Source organism: Sphaerodactylus townsendi, unplaced genomic scaffold, assembly GCF_021028975.2.
Source record: "Sphaerodactylus townsendi isolate TG3544 unplaced genomic scaffold, MPM_Stown_v2.3 scaffold_19, whole genome shotgun sequence".
In the NCBI taxonomy this organism is placed as follows: Eukaryota; Metazoa; Chordata; class Lepidosauria; order Squamata; family Sphaerodactylidae; genus Sphaerodactylus; species Sphaerodactylus townsendi.
Genome location: NW_025950352.1, coordinates 1,761,777 through 1,781,195, shown reverse-complemented (window position 1 = coordinate 1,781,195; position 19,419 = coordinate 1,761,777). Strand labels below are relative to the sequence as shown.

General features: G+C 52.6%; 2 protein-coding genes and 1 long non-coding RNA gene across 4 annotated transcripts in view; 2 read left to right on the top strand and 1 right to left on the bottom strand.

The window, feature by feature from the left end:
* Positions 1–1,092: 1,092 nt before the first annotated feature.
* On the top strand, positions 1,093–5,974 carry LOC125425091. The gene is made up of 2 exons (XR_007243319.1): positions 1,093–1,144; positions 3,291–5,974. It is a non-coding gene; the product is annotated as an uncharacterized LOC125425091 (long non-coding RNA).
* Positions 5,975–8,668: 2,694 nt separating this feature from the next.
* Positions 8,669–16,596, top strand: VPS28 (VPS28 subunit of ESCRT-I). 2 transcript variants are annotated; one of them, XM_048482588.1, is made up of 10 exons: positions 8,669–8,814; positions 9,798–9,884; positions 10,742–10,770; positions 11,011–11,048; positions 13,006–13,095; positions 14,106–14,211; positions 14,371–14,472; positions 14,564–14,617; positions 15,751–15,842; positions 16,126–16,596. In XM_048482588.1, exons 2-10 carry the CDS (start codon positions 9,848–9,850, stop codon positions 16,241–16,243), a joined length of 666 nt encoding a protein of 221 aa, XP_048338545.1. In that variant the 5' UTR covers positions 8,669–8,814; positions 9,798–9,847; the 3' UTR covers positions 16,244–16,596. The 2 variants fall into 2 exon arrangements, with proteins under 2 accessions (XP_048338545.1, XP_048338546.1); XM_048482589.1 differs by having other exon boundaries at positions 8,708–8,809.
* A 290-nt stretch (positions 16,597–16,886) lies between these two features.
* TONSL (tonsoku like, DNA repair protein) overlaps positions 16,887–19,419 on the bottom strand; it is a 44,550-nt gene continuing 42,017 nt past the window's right edge. The window contains exons 25-26 of the mRNA XM_048482587.1: positions 18,271–18,404; positions 16,887–17,477 (exon numbers count right to left, since the gene is read on the bottom strand). Coding sequence (XP_048338544.1) covers positions 17,236–17,477; positions 18,271–18,404 — 376 coding nt within the window. The 3' untranslated portion in view covers positions 16,887–17,235. The remainder of the gene's footprint in view (positions 17,478–18,270; positions 18,405–19,419) is intronic.

Here is a 19,419-nt window from a genome sequence, read left to right as displayed (position 1 = left end):
CTGTCGAGGCTTATGTGGTGAACTAGATTAGCTGGTGCACTCCAACACACACCAGCTGGGTGACCTTAGGCTAGTCACAGTTCTTCGAAGCTCTCTCACCCCTCACAGGGTTTTTGTTGTGGGGGGGAAGGGAAAGGAGGTTATAAGCCACCTTGAGAGAAAGGGGGATATAAATCCAAACTCTTCTTCTTCTTCCTCTTCGTACAGCTGAGCAGGGTCGTGGCCTTGGCAATGGGAGAGGGCTCTTAAACAAGCCCTTCCGGTGGCCCCCTGCTGAAGCAGCCTAGTCCCTACAGAATGTCAGGGGCAACACTCAGTCTTTTGCCCTGAGCTCCTCTGTTCACAAGAGGGCAAAGGTCGCACAGCACAAGCCTTGCCTTTCCCCTGGAAAGAGCCACCAATGATGTGCCTCTGTGGGCACAGGCAAGGCAGACTGAGGGGGAGACTCCTGTGTGCATAAGAACCTAAGAACAAGCCAGCTGGATCAGACCAGAGTCCATCTAGTCCAGCTCTCTGCTACTCGCAGTGGCCACCAGGTGCCTTTGGGAGCTCACGTGCAGGAGGTGAAAGCAAGGGCCTTCTGCTGCGGCTGTTGCTCCCGAGCACCTGGTCTGCTAAGGCATTTGCAATCTCAGATCAAGGAGGATCAAGATTGGTAGCCATAGATCGACTTCTCCTCCATAAATCTGCCCAAGCCCCTTTTAAAGCTATCCAGGTGAGTGGCCATCACCACCTCCTGTGGCAGCGTATTCCAAACACCAATCACACGTTGTGTGAAGAAGTGTTTCCTTTTATTAGTCCTAATTCTTCCCCCCAGCATTTTCAATGTATGTATTGTGAGAAAGAGAGAAAAATTTCTCTCTGTCAACATTTTCTACCCCATGCATCATTTTATAGACTTCAATCCTATCCCCCCTCAGACGTCTCCTCTCCAAACTAAAGAGTCCCAAACGCTGCAGCCGCTCCTCATAGGGAAGGTGCTCCAGTCCCTCAATCATCCTCGTTGCCCTTCTCTGCACTTTTTCTATCTCTTCGATATCCTTTTTGAGATGTGGCGACCTCAATATTTTCAGCGGTGTCCTTTCTCCTTGCAGGCCTCCCTCCTTCATGACCGGCTGGCCCAGATACTGGAGCTCACCATTCGGTAAGGAGATATGCCCAGAGGTTTTGCAGGATGGGGAGAGGGGAACTCCTCCTGAGCTCCCTCTCAATGCTGCAGTTATTTGCAGCAGCTCTGCCAAGTGCAGTGGGTGGGGAGCATTGTTCTGTGGCCTGCTACTTGTGTGGCCAGTCTGAAGTCTCAGAAGCACTTCTGAACAGAGTGGATTTTGGGGGCTCATCCTCCGTGTACCTTTGGAGCAACCAGCCGCTGAGTATGGCGCCCCTACTCGATTACATCTAGATTACCCTCCTATGGAGGAGTCCGGCCGCTCCCACACCCACTACCAATCCGTTCCGGTCTATGAGATGAAGTTTCCAGATCTTTGTGTGTATTAAATGTCTTCTGGCCTCTGCTGGGCGTTTTTTTTGGCATTAGAACACATTGTGTAAAGCCCGAGAGGAGTTTGGAACTCTTGTCACCATTTCTTTTCTTAAATCTTAATAGAGTTTTTGGAAATGGCCTCGGACGTAGCACAGCGGGGCTGGGATTGTGCCTGAATCGTAGAGGAGTCTAGGGGAGGGTTTTAAGGAAACGGGTTTACCGGGCGCTTTCTATTATGGTATTACCGCTGTTTTTGATGAAATTTAGCATATTTTAACGATGGAGCTTCTATGGGTGGCTGTTGTTTTAATTGTATAGTTTTGCTCCCGAACTTGTTTTGTATTAGTTTTGTTGTACACCGCCCGGAGCCCCTCGGGGATAGGGCGGTATACAAATCTAAATAATAAATAAAATAAATAAATAAAAATACCTGTGACCCCTCAGCACCAGAAGATGTGGGCTGGTTCCCTCGCCACCCAAGTAAAACCAGAACTGGGTCGGACTAGCGTAAGGCTCCAGAACCCAAAACCCTGACTTCTGAAGGTCCTCTGGGGCTGTTCCCTTGTTGCCACCTTATTATCTTCGGCCACGGATTGTTATGACGAATTGGTGCAGACAGGCGCTTTGGAGTCACACTTAGATCTGCCTTGTGCTTCGAGCCAGGCTTTTCACTGGGCCATCAGGAATTAGTCTTACTCCCGCACCCGGACTTCAAGTGCAGCAGCTGTCTGGGTCTTCGGGTAGGGAAAGGTTTTTTCTCCCACTTGCTGCCTGGTCTTGTCAACTCCAGGACCTTCGGCATACAAAGCAGCGGCTCTTCCGCTGGGCCACGGTCCCTGCAGCTGCGTGGCTTGTAATTCGGAAATTAAAATTGGTCCAGAATGCGGCGGCACGCTTGCTCACAGGAGGTGCCGCCAGAGACCACCATCTCGCCTGTGCTGTGTCAGCCTGCACTGGTTACCGCATTGAATTCAATCGCCAAGGTGTTGGTTCTTGACCTTTGCTGCCTTATGCTGCCTGGGACTTTCGCATCTACGGGACCGCCTTTGCCCCATATGTTCCTCCAAATCGGGCCTCTGTGCTCAGCAGAGGCAAATTTACTGGTGACTTTCGGCCCCTCAATGATGCGGCTGGAGCCTCCACCCCGCCAGAGCTCTTACAGCTCTTGGCCCCTGCCCAGGGACGCTTCTTCCTCCAGCTACGCCACCCCCATGGATCTTAATGAATTTCGCGAGGGGTCTGCAAGACAGATCTGTTCCACCGGGCCTTTGAGAGTCTGCCGCTGATGCCCCCCCCCCCCCCGGGCCCTTTCTAAAATTCAGGACCCTGCCGCTCCTCCCTCTTCTCCCCTTTCTTAGGGGACTACTTAGTGACTTACTCCGGTAATTTTGATAGATGCTGCATTTTAATGGGGTCGATTTTAACATATAGAGCCATATTTAATAACTATTTAAAAAATTTGATTTTTATTTGTGCTCTCTATCTATTTATTTGTTCGCCCTGATTCTTCGGGAGTGGCTACGGCTTATAAATATAATAAATAATAATAATAATAATAATAATAAGCTGCTGTGAGCATCAGCTGGCTAGAGAGGCAAAACGGGAAATTGCAGAATGAAATGTCAGGAGGCCAGGAAAGAATCTGGCAGAAGCAGTTTTTGATCTGATCTCAGGAAGTAGTCAGTCCCGGGTGCGCCGCAGCAGGGCAGAAAGAGACAGCTGTTGCCTCTCACGCCGTGGGAGCCTCAGTGGCGAGAAAGAGCCACGTGCTGTGGAATGTTAACCCGCTTTGGTTCCTCTCTTGCAGCCCCCCTCCTAGCCCCTCGGGGACGCTCACCATCACCGCTGGACACACCCACTACCAATCCGTTCCGGTCTATGAGATGAAGTTTCCAGATCTTTGTGTGTATTAAATGTCTTCTGGCCTCTGCTGGGCGTTTTTTTTGGCATTAGAACACATTGTGTAAAGCCCGAGAGGAGTTTGGAACTCTTGTCACCATTTCTTTTCTTAAATCTTAATAGAGTTTTTGGAAATGGCCTCGGACGTAGCACAGCGGGGCTGGGATTGTGCCTGAATCGTAGAGGAGTCTAGCTCACCTTGGCCACTCTTGAAGTTTGTCATCAGCAGATATCACCACTAATTTTCTTCTCAGCTCAGTGTAAAGAAACATTCGTTTGCCAAAATGCTTTCTTTCAGGGGTGGGACGCTTTTTAGATCAGATGTCAGTGGCCTGGTTGTTTCCTTCCACTGAAGTAGCATTACTGTGCAAAATGCTCCACTGGCTCGTTTCCTCTCCACCGTTTTGCAGCCTTAATTGGTTTTTGTGAGTCCACGACACTCAAAGTCAGGCAAGGAGCAAGCATTTGATTCTCTCCAATCCTAGGAGTCAGTCTGGACTTAACTAGACACACTGCTGGCGGGTTTATGGGATGCTTTGTTTTGGCTAGGAAATGCCTGGCCGCGAGCACAAACTTGGCAATTTTTATGAATGTCCGGAAGCACCTAGTTTACAGATGCCCTGCTTTTTGGAGGAAAAAAATTGTATTTTTGCTATGCCACTTTTAGGATACAGAAGCACTGCACAGACTTCTATAATTAGTATAGCAAGAGGGGGATAACCTTTTAAAACGGAAAATAGGTTTTTTTTACTAATTCTCTGAGAAAGTGGACAAGAGAAGCTGGTTATTCTATGACACTCCTCTGTAGAACAGTGGGGGAAAAGCCTGCAGGAGGTTATGATTTCCATTTCTGTCCCCCTCCTGGCAAAAGGCCTCAGACTTGCACTTGCTTCCGTTTCACTGCCACGTTTCCTTCTGATGGGAGTCGGTCAGTCCACACATTGTGCTCTTTCTGACCCAAGGATGAAATGTTGTCGGTGAGGTTGGAAAAGCACGGAGGCAGCTGGCAAACAAAAGCCGTTGGCAGGCGACGGTCTGACTTGCTGCTCGTTCGCACTCATGCCAGGGGAATCCTGACCTCCTAGGATTCACGGTTCCGGCTACGGTCACGCATGCCACTCCCAGTGCTGGCCGCCTCGTTTCAGGGCTGCGGGGCAAAGGAGGTGGGGAAACCCCACCGGGGGCTCTTCCGACACTGCTCCACAATCTCCCTTGAATCGGTTTGGTGTGGCATTCAGCACCGGCTGGCTTCCTTGGTGCGTGCTCAGCTTTGCAAATGTATTTTCATCACGTACCCAAGTCAGAGTTTAGTTGCTGAAAGGGGCAAGGGGTGGGGGGAGACGGGGGTGGGCTCGTCGGTGGGCAAAACTCTTTGAAAACACTGCATTTGGGAAAAGGACGTGGCGTGCCGGCTCACGTGAGCATTGTCTGCTGTGGAACGAGCTGCTTGCGCTGCTGCCTTGTGACGCGCCTTCCACGCGCAGGCCAGTAACCTCCCCTCCCCTTCTTTTCAGTTTGACAGCGCAATCACAGCGGCTTCCAGTGGATGATGAAACGGCCTCTTTCGCGCCGCAGCCCCCTGTGATTGCTGCTGCCGCTGCTCCACATCCCACCCTGCTCAGCACCTCCCCCCCTCGGGCACCCTTTTTGGCTTCCACTTTTTGTTTGGGGAAGGTAAGATGTCTTTGTGCCTGACCAGTGTCGTCCGAGTAGCTTTTTTTATTTAAAGACACAAGCGAACCTGAGCTTGCTGCGCATAGAAAGGAGGCCATTCGCATCGCTTTCGGTGTCACCGCTTTTGTACAAAGACCTCAGAAACAAAAGCCGGAGAATGCTCTCTGCTTTGCACTTGTGCCTCCGTGGACGGTGCTGCCACCATTGCTCACATACAGCCATCTCCCCACTCTGCATGCAACAGGCGCAGCCCATCGGTGTCCCATTTGCTTTGAAGTCATAGCTGAATATTCTGCTGTGGTGTTGCACACACAGTGGACTTGTCTGTTACCAGGGGTGATTGTCTTAGTCATCACATAAGTTGTGGAGGGGGCCCTGTACGGGCACTGGAACTGCCGGAGCTGCCGTGCAAGGTTCAAAATGTTCATTCCACTGTGCCTCATCTAGTCGTTGGAAATCGAAGTGCTCTGTGCGGTACCCTGACGCAAGGGTAGCCAGACTGTTGGTGAGGACAGTCGTGTCGCTAACTTCAGAATGGTTCCTTCGAATGAAACTGTGACAGTGTGTTTGTGTGGGAGTGTGTGCGCGTATGTGCTGGAGTGGAGGGGCATGCACTCGGCCTGTTTCCTGTGACCACTGTGATTCCATTTTTGAGTGTTTTTGTCACTGGGAGTCTTGCTGGTGCTTGTTTGTATTCCAGCTTTGTACCTGGGTATTTCAGCTGATCGGTTTAAAAGAATGTATAACTTTTGAAAGCAATTGTATTTTAAAGTCTAACACGGGGGAAAGTCAGCGAATGACTTAAGATGTCTATTTTACTGATGCTTATATATATTCTGCACTCTCTGTAATTTGACTACATGTAAGAACACTGTGCAATCCATTTGTAAGCAATAAAAATAAACCAAATAGTGTGTACCTCCTTTTTCTGTGAGGCTTTTAGTGCGGGCCGCTGGATAACATCCGCTGTGAGGAAACACCAGTTCCTTCCTTAGATTTCACAAAGTACAGTAACCTACCTAAGAGGTAGACAACTCTTGAAACACCTCCTTTTAGACACCCGAGGCAGAAAACTGCATGAAGATATGGAGGTCTCTGGAGACACTCTAGCCTGGCACTCTAGTCTCGGAAAACTGCGCTGGTGTCCAGACCAGACTACCGTCGAATGTGTGGCTTTTCAAAGGCTGTATCTTCGTCCTTAGGTCTTTTAGACAGCTGCCTTCAGTACCAGCGTATGGCAAACTTCTGCTGCATTTGGTGCACAGTCAGAGGTGGGATCCAGCAGGTTCTCACAGGTTCCCGAGAGCAGGTTACTAATTATCTGTGTGTGCCGAGAGGGGGTTACTCATTGGTGATTTTGCCACGTGATTTTTGCCTTAGTTACGCCCCTCCTCTCAGCAGCAGCGCGTAGAACTTGAAGCAGTCTAGCAGGAGGTGCACCGGTGTGCGTGGCAGCCTGCGCCTGCGTGCATTTGTTTCCCGCCCAAGGACCGGCGCAGCGGCTGCGTCCTTGCCACAGCCCCGCCCAGGAATGCCCCGCCCCGGAATGCCCGGCCACGCCCCTGTTGTACCCCGCCCAGCCCCATTGGCGCTACGCCACAGTTTGAATCCCACCACCATGGGAACCTGTTATTAAAATTTTGGATCCCACCACTGTGCACAGTGTGCCAATTCCTGCTGCAGCTGTGACACACACAGTGAGACCTTGGAAGGGTGGGGGGGGGGCATGCACTAACAATCCTGAGTGTGGGCTGGGAATACAGCATGTCTGCAGAAATGGCAAAGACCACAACTTATAAAACTTTTTGGTCCTTGTGGCCCAGGAAATCAAACTAATTATGACTCAGCTATATTGTGGGAGTGATCAGCCGCCACCAACAAAAAGTCCGTGCTGTTGAGGCTGGAAAGGAACTTTGTGAATGGGTTTTGTATATTTCAAACAGCTATTTGTAGCCTTGCTCCTGGGTAAGTGGAAACAACTTGCTAGAGTCATAGAACATAAGAACAAGCCAGCTGGATCAGACCAGAGTGCATCTAGTCCAGCACTCTGCTACTCGCAGTGGCCCACAAGGTGCCTTTGGGAGCTCACATGCAGGAGGTGAAAGCAATGGCCTTCTGCGGCTGTTGCTCCCGAGCACCTGGTCTGTTAAGGCATTTGCAATCTCAGATCAAGGAGGATCAAGATTGGTAGCCATAATACAGTAGATGTGTGTGAAGAACATTATATAAACTGTTAAATGCCTGAAGCACTTCTTATTTATGAAGAAGAGCTTGGAGTTTTACCCCGCTTTCTCTCCTAGTTTGCCGCTGCCTGCCTCTTCAGAGCAGCCCTGATATTGCTTGGTGGTCCCTCGTCCCAAGCACTGACTGGGCCCAACCCTACTTGGCTTCTGAGACCCAAGGAGATCAAGCAAGACTGGGACTACCGGTATCTAGGTCAGGCAGAGGTTAATTAGCCCCTCCTAAATCACAAGTAGCCCTCTGAGCTTCACAGAACTTTGAATGTCAAAAGATGTGAGTGTAACCTCTATCTGTGGGTTCTGTGGGGCAGAACTTGGAATGAGTTTGCAATAACAAATTTTAAAAACAAAATGGTTTACTTTCTTAACATATCTTAACATATAACGTCATATAACGTTACACCTTATATATAAGCAATGGCTTATTCTTATATATAACGTTATATCTTATATATAAGCAATGGCTCATTCTTATATATAACGTTATATCTTAACATATAATGTCAAACATCAACATTTAACATCACACTTCAAGGTCCTGTTCAGGTTGCATTTCAAGTCCTTCTAGTTACAGTCTTCTGATATTGCCAAGTCCAATTCTTCCTGCAAGTGGGTTGGCTCCTGAAGACTCCCAGGGCTTGATGAACAGGATTCAACATGATGAAGGTTTCCAGGAGAGCTCTCACCCATTACAACATAAAAAACCCTGAAACAATAAACTCCAACATTTACAACATAGCAAAAACAAACAACTACCTTCCCACTAGTTCCCAACAACATTGAAGTTACCTGAACAAGGTGTTCAGGGCTTATAGAAATCAAGGTCCGAGTCTGGTAGCCTTGTCTCCTCCAAACTACATGAGGTCTGATGCAGCCTCTTGCTGCTTTGAGTCTCCACCCCTTACTGGGTCAGCCCACTCTGAGCATGGGGGTTACATGAGCAGATGGGGAGCGAGTGTGTGTGTGTGTGTGGGGGGGGGGCTGTAGTCAAGGAAGCCTGAAACTTGGTGCCCCAGCAGTTGATCTGTGTTAAAGGCCATTAGGTCACTTGCAACTCAAGGCAACCCTATCAGTTAATGACTTCCTGTGGTCAACAGCTTTGCTCAGGTCTCGCAGACTAATGGCCCACAGCTCCCTTTCTAGAAAGAGTTGAAGAAAACAAAAGTTTGGATTTATACCCCATTTTTCTGTACCATAAGGAGCCCCAGGGTGGCTTGCCAATCCCTTTCCCCTCCCCCGCCGGGCAGCCCGCCGCTCTGGCTTCAGGAGCAGCTCCGCGCAGACTCCAGCGGCGGCCTCGGATTGGCCACGGCGGAGGATGATGCGCCGTCGGGCGACAGGAGAGCAAAGCGTACGTCTGGCATAAGGGGCGCTTAATTGAGCGCCGAGGCGGGCCGCCAGGCATCGCTAAGCGATCAGCCGAGCCGTCGCTGGAAGACCCGTCGCCATTTTCCCGGAAGGAAGGAAGGAAGGCGGGGGGAGGCGAGCAGAGGCTCTCGGCGGCCGGAGTGGAGTGAGGTCCGTGGGGGCGGCGGGAAGGAAGGGCGGGGGTGCCGCCCCTCCCTCGTCTCCGTCCGTCCTCGCAGGGCTGTTGGGGGCGGGAGGGCACCGCATCTGCCCTCAAGGGGCCCGCTCAGCCCGTGCGGGGTTTCGGGGCTACCATCCTCTCAACAGCCCTGCGAGGCAGGCCGGGCCGAGGGCGTGCAGCTTAAGGCCACCTGGCCACCCTCTGGAAACTGGTCGTGTGGCCTCGAGCCGGTCACGCGGTCTTCGTGGGGTTGCCAGTTTCCAGGGGTGGTCTGGAGATCTCCCAGAGTTGGAACTGGTCCCCAGGGTGGAGATCTGCACCCCCTGCAGAACACGGCTGGTTTGGACTCTGTGATACGCCCCGCTGAACCCCCCCCCCCCCCCCCCGTCCTCCGGCCCCAAATCTCCAGGAATTTCCTTGCCTAGACTGGGCATTCCTACGCACAGGGCTGTTGTGAGGATAGGCAGGGGCCAGGGGGAACAACCATGTAAGCAGCTTTGGGGTTTCGCTGGGGAGAAAAGGGCAAGTAAATGAAGGCAATAACGAAATGAGCCCCATTCTGGAGTGGGCTTCCCCTAATAATCAGTTGGGGTCTGCCCTTCTGTGAGAGCTGAACCAGCTTCCACCCTGCCCCCTCTCCCAAACGTCCCCATTCACCCTGTCCTTTGAGGACTTTTTCTTGCCCTCTTCTGACTCTCTTCCAGTTCGTGTGGGCCATTCTCCTTCGTGGCTCTTCTGCGCCACCAGCCACGCTGGCTTTGCCCCATGCTTCATTCCCATCCACTTGTGTTGCAGATTCATGGTGCCGCTCTGTGTTGTGCTGTTTTGCACAGACACCTGTTAGCTCCTTGGCCCAGCCACGAGCTGAGGGCTTCTGTGCCAGGCAAAAGAGGGCAACTGTTGCCTTGACTGGAGGTGCAGCCCACTCTGCTGGGGCTTTGGGCCGTTGTTACAGCTGTTGCTTCTCTGGCAGGGTGTCTGTGTGGAGGGTCGTCCGGATCCCAGCAGCAGGCATCAGGAAGCATGTTCCACGGAATCCCTGCCAACCCAGGGATGGGAGGTGAGTCCTCTGGTGCTGCTTATGGGCAAACAGTTATGTGTAGACAATGAAGTAAGAAGTACTTTGGATTCAGTGGTGGGATCCAAAAATTTTAGTAACAGGTTCCCATGGTGGTGGGATTCAAACTGTGGCATAGCGCCAATGGGGCTGGGCGGGGCACGACGGGGGCGTGGCCAGGCATTCCAGGGGCGGGGCATTCCTGGGCAGGGCTGTGGCAAGGACGCAGACGCTGCACTGGTCCTTGGGCGGGAAACGAATGCATGCAGGCGCAGGCTGCCACACACACCGGTGCACCTCCTGCTAGACTGCTTCAATTTCTGCGCGCTACTACTGAGAGGAGGGGCGTAACTAAGGCAGAAATCACGTGGCAAAATCACCAATTAGTAATCCCCTCTCGGCACACACAAATAATTAGTAACCTCAGATCCTCTGAAGATGCCAGCCACAGATGCAGGCGAAACGTCAGGAGAGAATGCTGCTAGAACACGGCCATACAGCCCGGAAACCACACAGCACCCCAATTAGTAACCTACTCTCGGGAACCTGTGAGAACCTGCTGGATCCCACCTCTGTTTGGATTACTTAGTTCTATCATGAGCTGTTTTGATACTGGAGATTTTTTGAGTAGTGGTTGCTACAGAGTTTCTATGCTTTACACTCTCCCCTTGTGCTCCATGGAGGGTTTTCCGATTACTGTCTCTAGGTAACCCTTGGGGTTTCTTGTTCTGACGGGAGGATGCAGCTGTTGGCTGTGTGGAAGGGCAGTTCTCAGCCCAGCTTTGCTGTAGGCATCAGGGTCTTTCTCACGATCATGGTGTCAGTTTTTGGCTCACTCTGACTTCTTTCTTTGCTTTCAGCCCCAGCCAATAAGCCGGAACTGTACGAGGCAAGTAGCATTCTGCTTCAGCATGGGCCATAGCTCCTCCCCTAATAGGTGGGAGGGGTGTGCCCACCTGAGTGACGTTTGCCGTGTTGTGGGGGCCTTCAGTAATTTTTCCAGATCACTGGGATGCCCCATCTCTGCAGGGACTTCCACATAGAAGGGTGCCTGAGAATTCAAGGCACTGCTGCATCTTTGAGGTTCAAAGAGCTCGGCGTTACAGCTTTACGTTTTCCCCCCTTCCAGGAAGTGAAGCTATACAAGAACGCACGGGAACGAGAAAAGTAGGTAACTTGTGCAAAGGTTGTCCATGCTTGTGTGGAGATCCCAGTGGGCCAATGATCCTTTTCCAAACTCAGAAAGAACTGCTTGGACAAGATCCCACCAAGCAAGTTCTCTGTTGCTGCTCAGACCCAGGTGATGTCAAGAGTCTTACTGTTCTCATTAAAAATTTATTTATTTATTTGTTACATTTATATACCGCCCTCCCTGAAGGCTCAGGGCGGTTTCCAACAAGAATAAAAGTTTAAAACATTGTATGTATAATTTAATTAAAATACATACATTACTAAACTATAGATGGCTCCAGCTATTCTATTCCCCTTTTTATGAACCCACGGGAGGCCAGATGTTTTCTTTTTATGGCAGTTGACATCATCCCGACTGGCCAAACGCCTGGTGGAACAGGTCTGTTTTACAGGCCCTGCGGAAACTTTGTAAGTCCCGCAGGGCCCTGATCTCACCTGGAAGCCTGTTCAACCAGGTAGGGGCCAGAGCCGTAAAGGCCCTGGCCCTTGTAGAGGCCAGCCGGATCGCCTTGGGGCCAGGGATCACCAGTAGGTCCGCCTCCGATGAATGGAGGGGCCTAGAAGGGCGATATAGGGAGAGACGGTCCCTTAGATAATCCAAGGCTTATCTAACAGACTAGCAACATTTATTAACTGTATCAAACATGAACCATAATCCCATTTCCAAAGGAAAATTCTCTTGATAGTATATTTACAGATCATCGCTTGTGTTCACGCATGAACTAAAGCTTATAAAATTCCCAATAGGCAACTTAAACCCATAGGTTTCAAAAGTTGATTATGTCTGGCACACAATTGAATTAATTAAAAATTATAAAATTAAGCGACTAAAAAACTGGAGGTTCATCCTTACACTAGAAGTTACTCATAACATAAACGTCTACAGACGGAAACATACTGTGTTCTTAAATTGAAGTCACCAGCTCTAAAAGGGTTAAATTCTCAGTTTGCTCTGTGTAGACTGCCAACACTGGGGTGTGTTGCTTTTATTTATTTATTTATTTATTCATTCATTCATTTATTCATTCATTCGATTTGGTAAACCGCCCTACCCCCAAAGGGCTCAGGGCGATGCACAACAAACAACAATACAATAAAATAAATCGAATAACCCCGGTTAAAATACAAAGCCTTAAAACTACAGCAGCAGTAGTAGCTTTCAATAAATAATTTGATTAATAATAGAATCTGGCACCCAACCCCAGTGATCAAACCCTGGGAAGGGAGGGGATTGGCAGATGGTCCGATAGATAGCCAGTGTGCAGGACAACACGAGGGGCGGTTTCAGCGGCTGGCCCCCTCAAAAGCCCGGTGGAACAGCACCGTTTTGCAGGCCCTGCAGAACTCTCCAAGGTCCTGCAGGGCCCTAACTTCTGGAGGAAGGGCGTTCCACCAGGCAGGGGCCAGCGCAGTAAACGCCCTGGCCCATGTGGAGGCCAGCTGCACCATGGAGGGGCCGGGGACCACCAGTAGATTCGCCTCCGCAGAGCAGAGGGCACGACTCGGGACGTAAAGGGTGAGACGGTCCCATAGGTGTGAGGGCCCCAGGCCGTAAAGGGCCTTAAAGGTTTAAGAACACCTTCACTGCCTTGGGGTGAATCGTTATTGCTGTAGTTAATAAATACTGTCAGTCTGCTAAACTGTGGGAAAATTATTTTATGAGAACAGTAAGACTCTACCTGAGCCACTTCCTGCCCAGTAGTTTTTATGTTTAATTAATCGTTTGCATTACTGTACTTTTCCATGTTTTATTTTCTGGAAGAGCCAGGTGCTGGCAAACACCTCCGGACTGTCCCTTGAAAACCAGGCAGGGGTGCCATAAGCCAGCAGCGAGCTGAGAGCACTTTACCACCACTGCCATTCCTCACTGTTTCTTGCGACATCTCAAAGGCTGGGAACAGCTCTTAAGGTGGGGGCTTCATCTTGCTTTCAGGTACGACAACATGGCCGAGCTGTTTGCTGTGGTGAAGACCATGCAGGCCCTGGAAAAGGCCTACATCAAGGACTGCGTCACCCCCAGCGAGTGAGTGGCAACCGGGGCCGTGGACACCTCTGGAGGCAGCACCCTAAGGATAGCCGGGGAAAGGGGTGAAGGTGTTAGGAGGGCTAGAATAGCAGCTCAAGAAAAGCATGGGGGGGTGGGGGTGGGGCTTCTGTACTGGCCTAGCCCACTCCGTGTGAATATAAAAAGGGGCCCCCTCCGAGAGCTGCTAGCTCAGTGATGGCAAGCCTTTTTGAGACCGAGTGCCCAAATTGCAACCCAAACCCCACTTATTTATTGCAAAGTGCCAACCCAGCAATTTAACCTGAATGCTGAGGTTTTCACTTAGAAAAAACCGGTTGGCTCCCTCTTCCTCTGCCCCACCCGCTCGAGCAGGGGCCAGCCTACTCTAGCCTCCAGCAAGTCCCGCGCGCACTGATCTGTGCCTTTCTAGCATCTCTGCCTCCTCTGCACCCCCCCCCCTTGGGCAGCAGCCACCTGGAGCACTGGCACCAGGCCCGCCAGCCGAGTCCTCCCTGCTCACCGTGGTGCGCGCACGTCGTGCTCAGTGGCCCAGGCCCACCTAGATGTGTGTGTGGTGGTGGGGGGTGATTTTCCGCCCCCCACATGACGAACTCTGTGCACATGCCCACAGAGAGGGCTCCGAGTGCCACCTCTGGCACCCGTGCCATAGGTTCGCCATCACTGTGCTAGCTGAACAAAGTCTCAGTGATCAGAAAACCAGGTGGTAGAGGGGGAGGCTGCAGCCTACAAGGCCCCCTCCACAGGAAACTGAATGCTGGTCTGAATGGGTCTTGGGGCTCATGCAACAGGGAGGGCCATCCTCCGTAGCCCTGGGCCAGCAGGCAGACCCGTCCATAGGTGCATGAGGCTAAGTGGCTGTTGGCCAGAGCGGCATAATGGCTTTGCCGCAGGGGTCGGGCACGAGTGGCAGCCAGGCCAAACTGCAGCAGGAAGGCACCCTCAACCTCGTTCCCCGCCAGCCCTGTTACCCCCTTCCCTTTCTGACGGGGCGCCCTTCCCTGCCTCAGGTACACGGCCGCCTGCTCCCGCCTTTTGGTCCAGTACAAGGCCGCCTTCAAGCAGGTGCAAGGCCTGGAGATCAACTCCATCGATGACTTCTGCCGCAAGTTTCGGGTGAGCCGCAGTTTGCCGGGGCTGGCCGGGGGGGACTCTGCCCATTCTTATGACCGAGGGCCCCCTTAATGGGCACAGAGACGTCTGTGTCCCTGGGACAGTCTGGCTAGAAACAGCCCCCGGAGGGCTGCCGTCCACTTGCTTGCCTGTGTCTTGCAGCTCGATTGCCCGCTGGCCATGGAGAGGATCAAGGAAGACCGGCCGATCACAATCAAGGACGACAAGGGCAACCTGAACCGCTGCATCGCAGACATTGTGTCGGTGGGTGGGCGTGGCTGGGGTGGGGGGCCTTGGGGGCTGCCCAGGATGCACCGGGGCTTCTACTGACGCAAGGGCCTCTTCCCTCCTCCAGCTCTTCATCACAGTGATGGACAAGCTGCGCCTGGAAATCCGAGCCATGGATGAGGTGAGGGAGGCGGAATTTTCTGGGGTGGCAGCTCCTGTGCCTACCTCTGCTTGCGCACGCGTCAGCTGTCCCTTTGGCTTGAGGGGGTGCCCTGGGAAAGAGACTGTTTCCAGGGGCAAGACAGACACAAGGGCAGCAGGGGTTGGGGGTGGGGAGGGATCTGCCCTGCATGGCCCACAATTCTGGGAGGGTGGGAAGCCAAGGCCTGGCCAAAGGTTGACGCCTGGGCAACCGGCCTTGCCTGTCCTGCTGTGTGTGAAAACGCCATCTCCCTCCTCCCCCTGCCCTCCACGTGGCTGCCCTCTTCTCTGCCAGGTGAGGGAGATGAAGGGGGCAGTTCTGCCCTCGTGTATACTGGTGCTGCCAAAGGGAACCGCATTACCCCATACAATTTGCTGGTGGTCCCCGGCACCTCAATGATGCGGCTGGCCTCCACACGGACCAGGACTTTTACAGCACTGGCCCCGGCCTGGTGGAACACCCTTCCTCCAACTGTCCGGGCCCTGCGGGCCCTCGGTGAGTTCCGCAGGGCCTGTAAGACCGTGTTGTTCCACCAGGCCTTTGGAATGTCTGGCCGCTGATATGGTGCCCCCTCGCTGCTCTTTGCCCTGGCGCTGTTACATCAGAGCCCCCTCATATTGAGGGGCCCGCCGTCCCCCTTCTTGGGGTAGGTTTTAATCTGGGTTTTGGACGCCTCTTGTTTATTAATTGCTATCCGCTGTTTTATATGAATTTTTAAGATGTTTTATTGATGATTAATAGGATGGAGCCTATGTATTGTATTGTGTATGATTTGCTTTTGCCTAATGTTTTTTTAATTACGTTGGAGCCCTTCGGGGATCGGGCGGTATAGAAATTGAAGACAAACAAACAGGCTAGCTGCTTTGGCAATGGCAGCTTCAGGGACAGACTGGGAGGGAAAAGAAGCCCCTCGAAGGGGGTGTCCCGCCACACACACACTCCAAGGCGGGAAAGCTGACTGGTCCATCTCCCCAAAAAGGGCCCATCAGGCCTAGCTTGGCTAGGGGCAGGTGCCACCTCTTCAAATGGGGCAAGCCAGGTGAGGGTGGCAGGTGAGCGAGGGGAGGACCCTCCTCCAAGTCTACCAGTCGGTCGGTTTCCATCCTCTTTAGATCCAGCCCGACCTTCGGGAGCTGATGGAGACCATGAACCGCATGAGCCACCTGCCCCAGGACTTCGAGGGACGCCAGAAAGTCCAGCAATGGTAAAGATTCCGGCTCCCAACACTGACTCTGCTCGGCCTCTGTGGCTCCTGGGAATTTGGGTTGGGGGCAAGATGCCTCGTTTGTTAGGGGTGTTTTTGGATCCAGATAGGGGGCCTGCTTCTATGTTTTGTTTTTTCTGCCAACAAGTCACAACTGGCTCATGGCAACCCCTCCTGGGGTTTGTAAGGTAAGGGGGGTTGCGATTGCCTGCATCTGCTTGGACTTCCTTGGTGGTCTCCCTCCTAAGTTCCAACCCACCCTCTGCTCTTCTCCTCCCCACAGGCTGCAGACGCTGAGCGGGATGTCTGCCTCCGACGAGCTGGATGATTCCCAAGTGCGGCAGATGCTCTTTGACCTGGAGTCGGCCTACAACGCCTTCAACCGCTTCCTGCATTCCTGAGGATGAGGCTGGGCCTGGGAGGAGGGGGGGAGGTCTCCTTTGCCCCTCCGGTTCTCTTTCTGGTGTAAATAACGGTCAGCCTGCGGCAGGAGCCATGGCAGGGTGTGGGTTTGGGAAGAGAGGCCTTCTCTCTCTCTCTCCCTGGCTGCTGGCACGGCTGAGCCTTCAGCGCTCTCATTTTCCTGGCCGTAACTTGGAGGGGGGAGGGGGGAAACAAAGATGCGGGTGTTTTCCCTTCTGCAGCCAGAGCCCTCACGGAGTGGGTGGGAAGCTGCTGACGGCTGTACGGTGCTTGTATTTATTTTGAGTTTTGTTTCTGCTTTGGAAAGAATTAAATCCCCTTTCTATGGTAACTGCAGGCCGTTTTCATTCCAGCCCCTCAAGATTGGTCTAAAGGAATGGTGGCGAACATTTGGCACTCCAGATGTTATGGACTACAATTCCCATCAGCCCCTGCTAGCACGGGTCTAAAGAGACTGCTGCTTGCCACCCCCACCCCCAACGACTACAGCAAACCTGCTGAGTTTGAGCCCAGTGACAGGCTGATATCTTTGGACTGTCCCCCACCCCCCCACCCCCAATCCGAGTCTTCCCTTGACATACTGGACTCACAGCAAAGGAGAAGAAATGAAAGCACACAGAGTTCTGATCTTGAAGACATGATATTCAATAAATAGTCGAGGAATAAAAACAAAGCACATGTAAAAGAGCACTGGCGGAAGAGGAGGGGCCACAGAAAAATGGCCGTCCTTCTTCTCCTTACCCACAAGATCAAAGGTTTGAGGGAGTGGACTGTTGTTGCCCTGCATGAGTCCTTGCTCTTCCGAGCCCAGCAGCAATCCCTCATCTTTCTCCTGAGGTCCACCCCTCTGCTCCTGCAGTCTGCTCCAAAGAAGGAGGCCCAGCACAGTCCACCGGCCTCTCTGCTGCAGGGCAATCCAGGAAGGGGGCTGCTCCGTCTAGTGCAGGAATAGCCCATCCCTGGCAAAGGGTCAGAGCGAGCCGCTGGGCGCTGTTGAGTCTGTTGCGGGAGAGCCTGGCGCCAGGCACTGGCAGAAGAGCTTGTGCTGCCAGGTGACGGTGCGGAGAACAGCCCCCGGTGGCCTCGGCCACAGCTCTGCGACATCCAGCTGATCGCTGGGGCTCAGGTGGCGCGTGCAGAGCTGCAGGTGACGGACATTGGCAGAGAGTTTGTTCCAGGTGGCAAAGTCCAAGGGGCCTTTTACGGAGCAGCCTGAGCAATGGAAGCAGAAGGCATGTCAGCCCCAGGCGGGAAAAGAGGCCTCACTTACAACCCATATGCTAAACCTCCCCAAAATTTAGATCCAACAAGCCAGGGGGATGCAATGGTTAAGAGCAGGCACACTCTAATTTGAAGAACCGGGTTTGATTCCCTGATCTGCCACTTGGGCTGTGGAGGCTTATCTGGTGAACCAGCTTAGCTTGTGCACTCCCAACACATGCCAGCTGGGTGACCTGGGGCTAGTCACAGTTCTTCTGAGCTCTCTCAGCCCCACCTACCTCACAGAAGAAGAGGAGGAGGAGTTTGGATTTAAATCCCCCCTTTCTCTCCTGCAGGAGACTCAAAGGGGCTGACAATCTCCTTGCCCTCCCCCCTTCACAACAAACACCCTGTAAGGTAGGTGGGGCTGAGAGAGCTCTGAGAAGCTGTGACTAGCCCAAGGTCACCCAGCTGCCATGTGTGGGAGTGCACAGGCTAATCTGAATTCCCCAGATAAGCCTCCACAGCTCAGGCGGCAGAGCGGGGAATCAACCCCGGTTCCTCCAGATTAGATACACGAGCTCTTAACCTCCTACGCCACTGTGGCTCCTGTTGTTGTGGTGTTTGTTGTGGTGAAGAGGGAGGGAAAGGAGATTGTGAAGCCCCTTTGAGTCTCCTTACAGGAGAGATTGGGGTGGGGGGGGGGGATATAATCCAGCTCTTCTGTACTGAATGGTGTGGGAGTTTCTACTTCTCCCCACCCCCAACAAAAGAAGACAAGAGGATACAAGAAGCCCCCAATCACCGGTCAAGCTGAGAAGCTGCAGTCCCTTCTGCCGCTCTTCCAGGGCTGTGAGGAGAGTCCGGAGGCCCACAATGCTGATATCCGGGTTGGCCGACAAATCCAGGGAGACGAGTGAACGGCAAGTGGGCAGGCCCCTGCAGAGGACAGTGGGGGGTGGGAGAAGGGGGCAGGAATTGGCTGTGCTTAAGCTGGACCGGTGACAGCAGCCCCTGCAGAGTTCCTTGACCTGACAAGATGAGCCATCGTGGACAGCAGAGGCTGCCAGGACCAGTGTGACAGCGCCCAGAGAGGAAAGGACTTCATCATCCAATGTCATTGTGCGCAAAGAAGCAGGACAGCAGTTCACACTTAACTTGTCTCTGGGGGGCGGGGCATAAGCGTAAGCATTTTATTGTCATTGTGCACGCACAACAAAATTTACAGCAGCATTCCTCGATGCACACAATTCCAGACTCATACCCCATCCTCACTCTCCCCTTCCTCCACCCATCCCTACACAGCCCCAAACACATCAACACGAAGCCGCGGAGTTCAGCATAGCCACAGCTCTAGAGTAGAAGCTGTCTCTAAGCCTCTTTGTCCTAGTTTTGATAGACCTGTATCGTCTGCCGGATGGTAACAGTTCAAAAAGAGAGTGTGCTGGATGAGACGGGTCTCTCGGAATATGTTGGGCTTTCTTTAGGCTTCGGGAATCAGAGTTCTTCCAAGGAGGGGAGAGGGCAGCTGATAATCCCCTGTGCAGTAGTGGTCACCCTTTGGAGTGCCTTCCTATCTGCCGCTGTGCAACTGGAGAACCATACACAGATGCAGTAGGTTAAGACACTGGGGTGGGATGTGTGTCTCTTTTTGGTTTTAACATGCAGGAATTTTATGCTGCTGGAAGTCTTAGCAGCAGCCTGGAGCCCCTCTTCTGGGGAAGGGGGGGCTACGTGTTTCCCATGAAAAATTGTCCTCTTTCTCCGAGAGCAGATGAGCCCCCGCGGGTTGTCTCCAAGAGCCCCCAGTTTCTCCCAACAGCAGCACAATATTCCCACAAGAGCAATCCAATCTTATGGGGGGATGGGAGGCTCCATTTTAGAAGTTGCCTCTAAAGGGGACGGAGAGACCAAGGGGGCCTGTGTGTGAGCCCAGGATCCCCCTGGAAGAGAA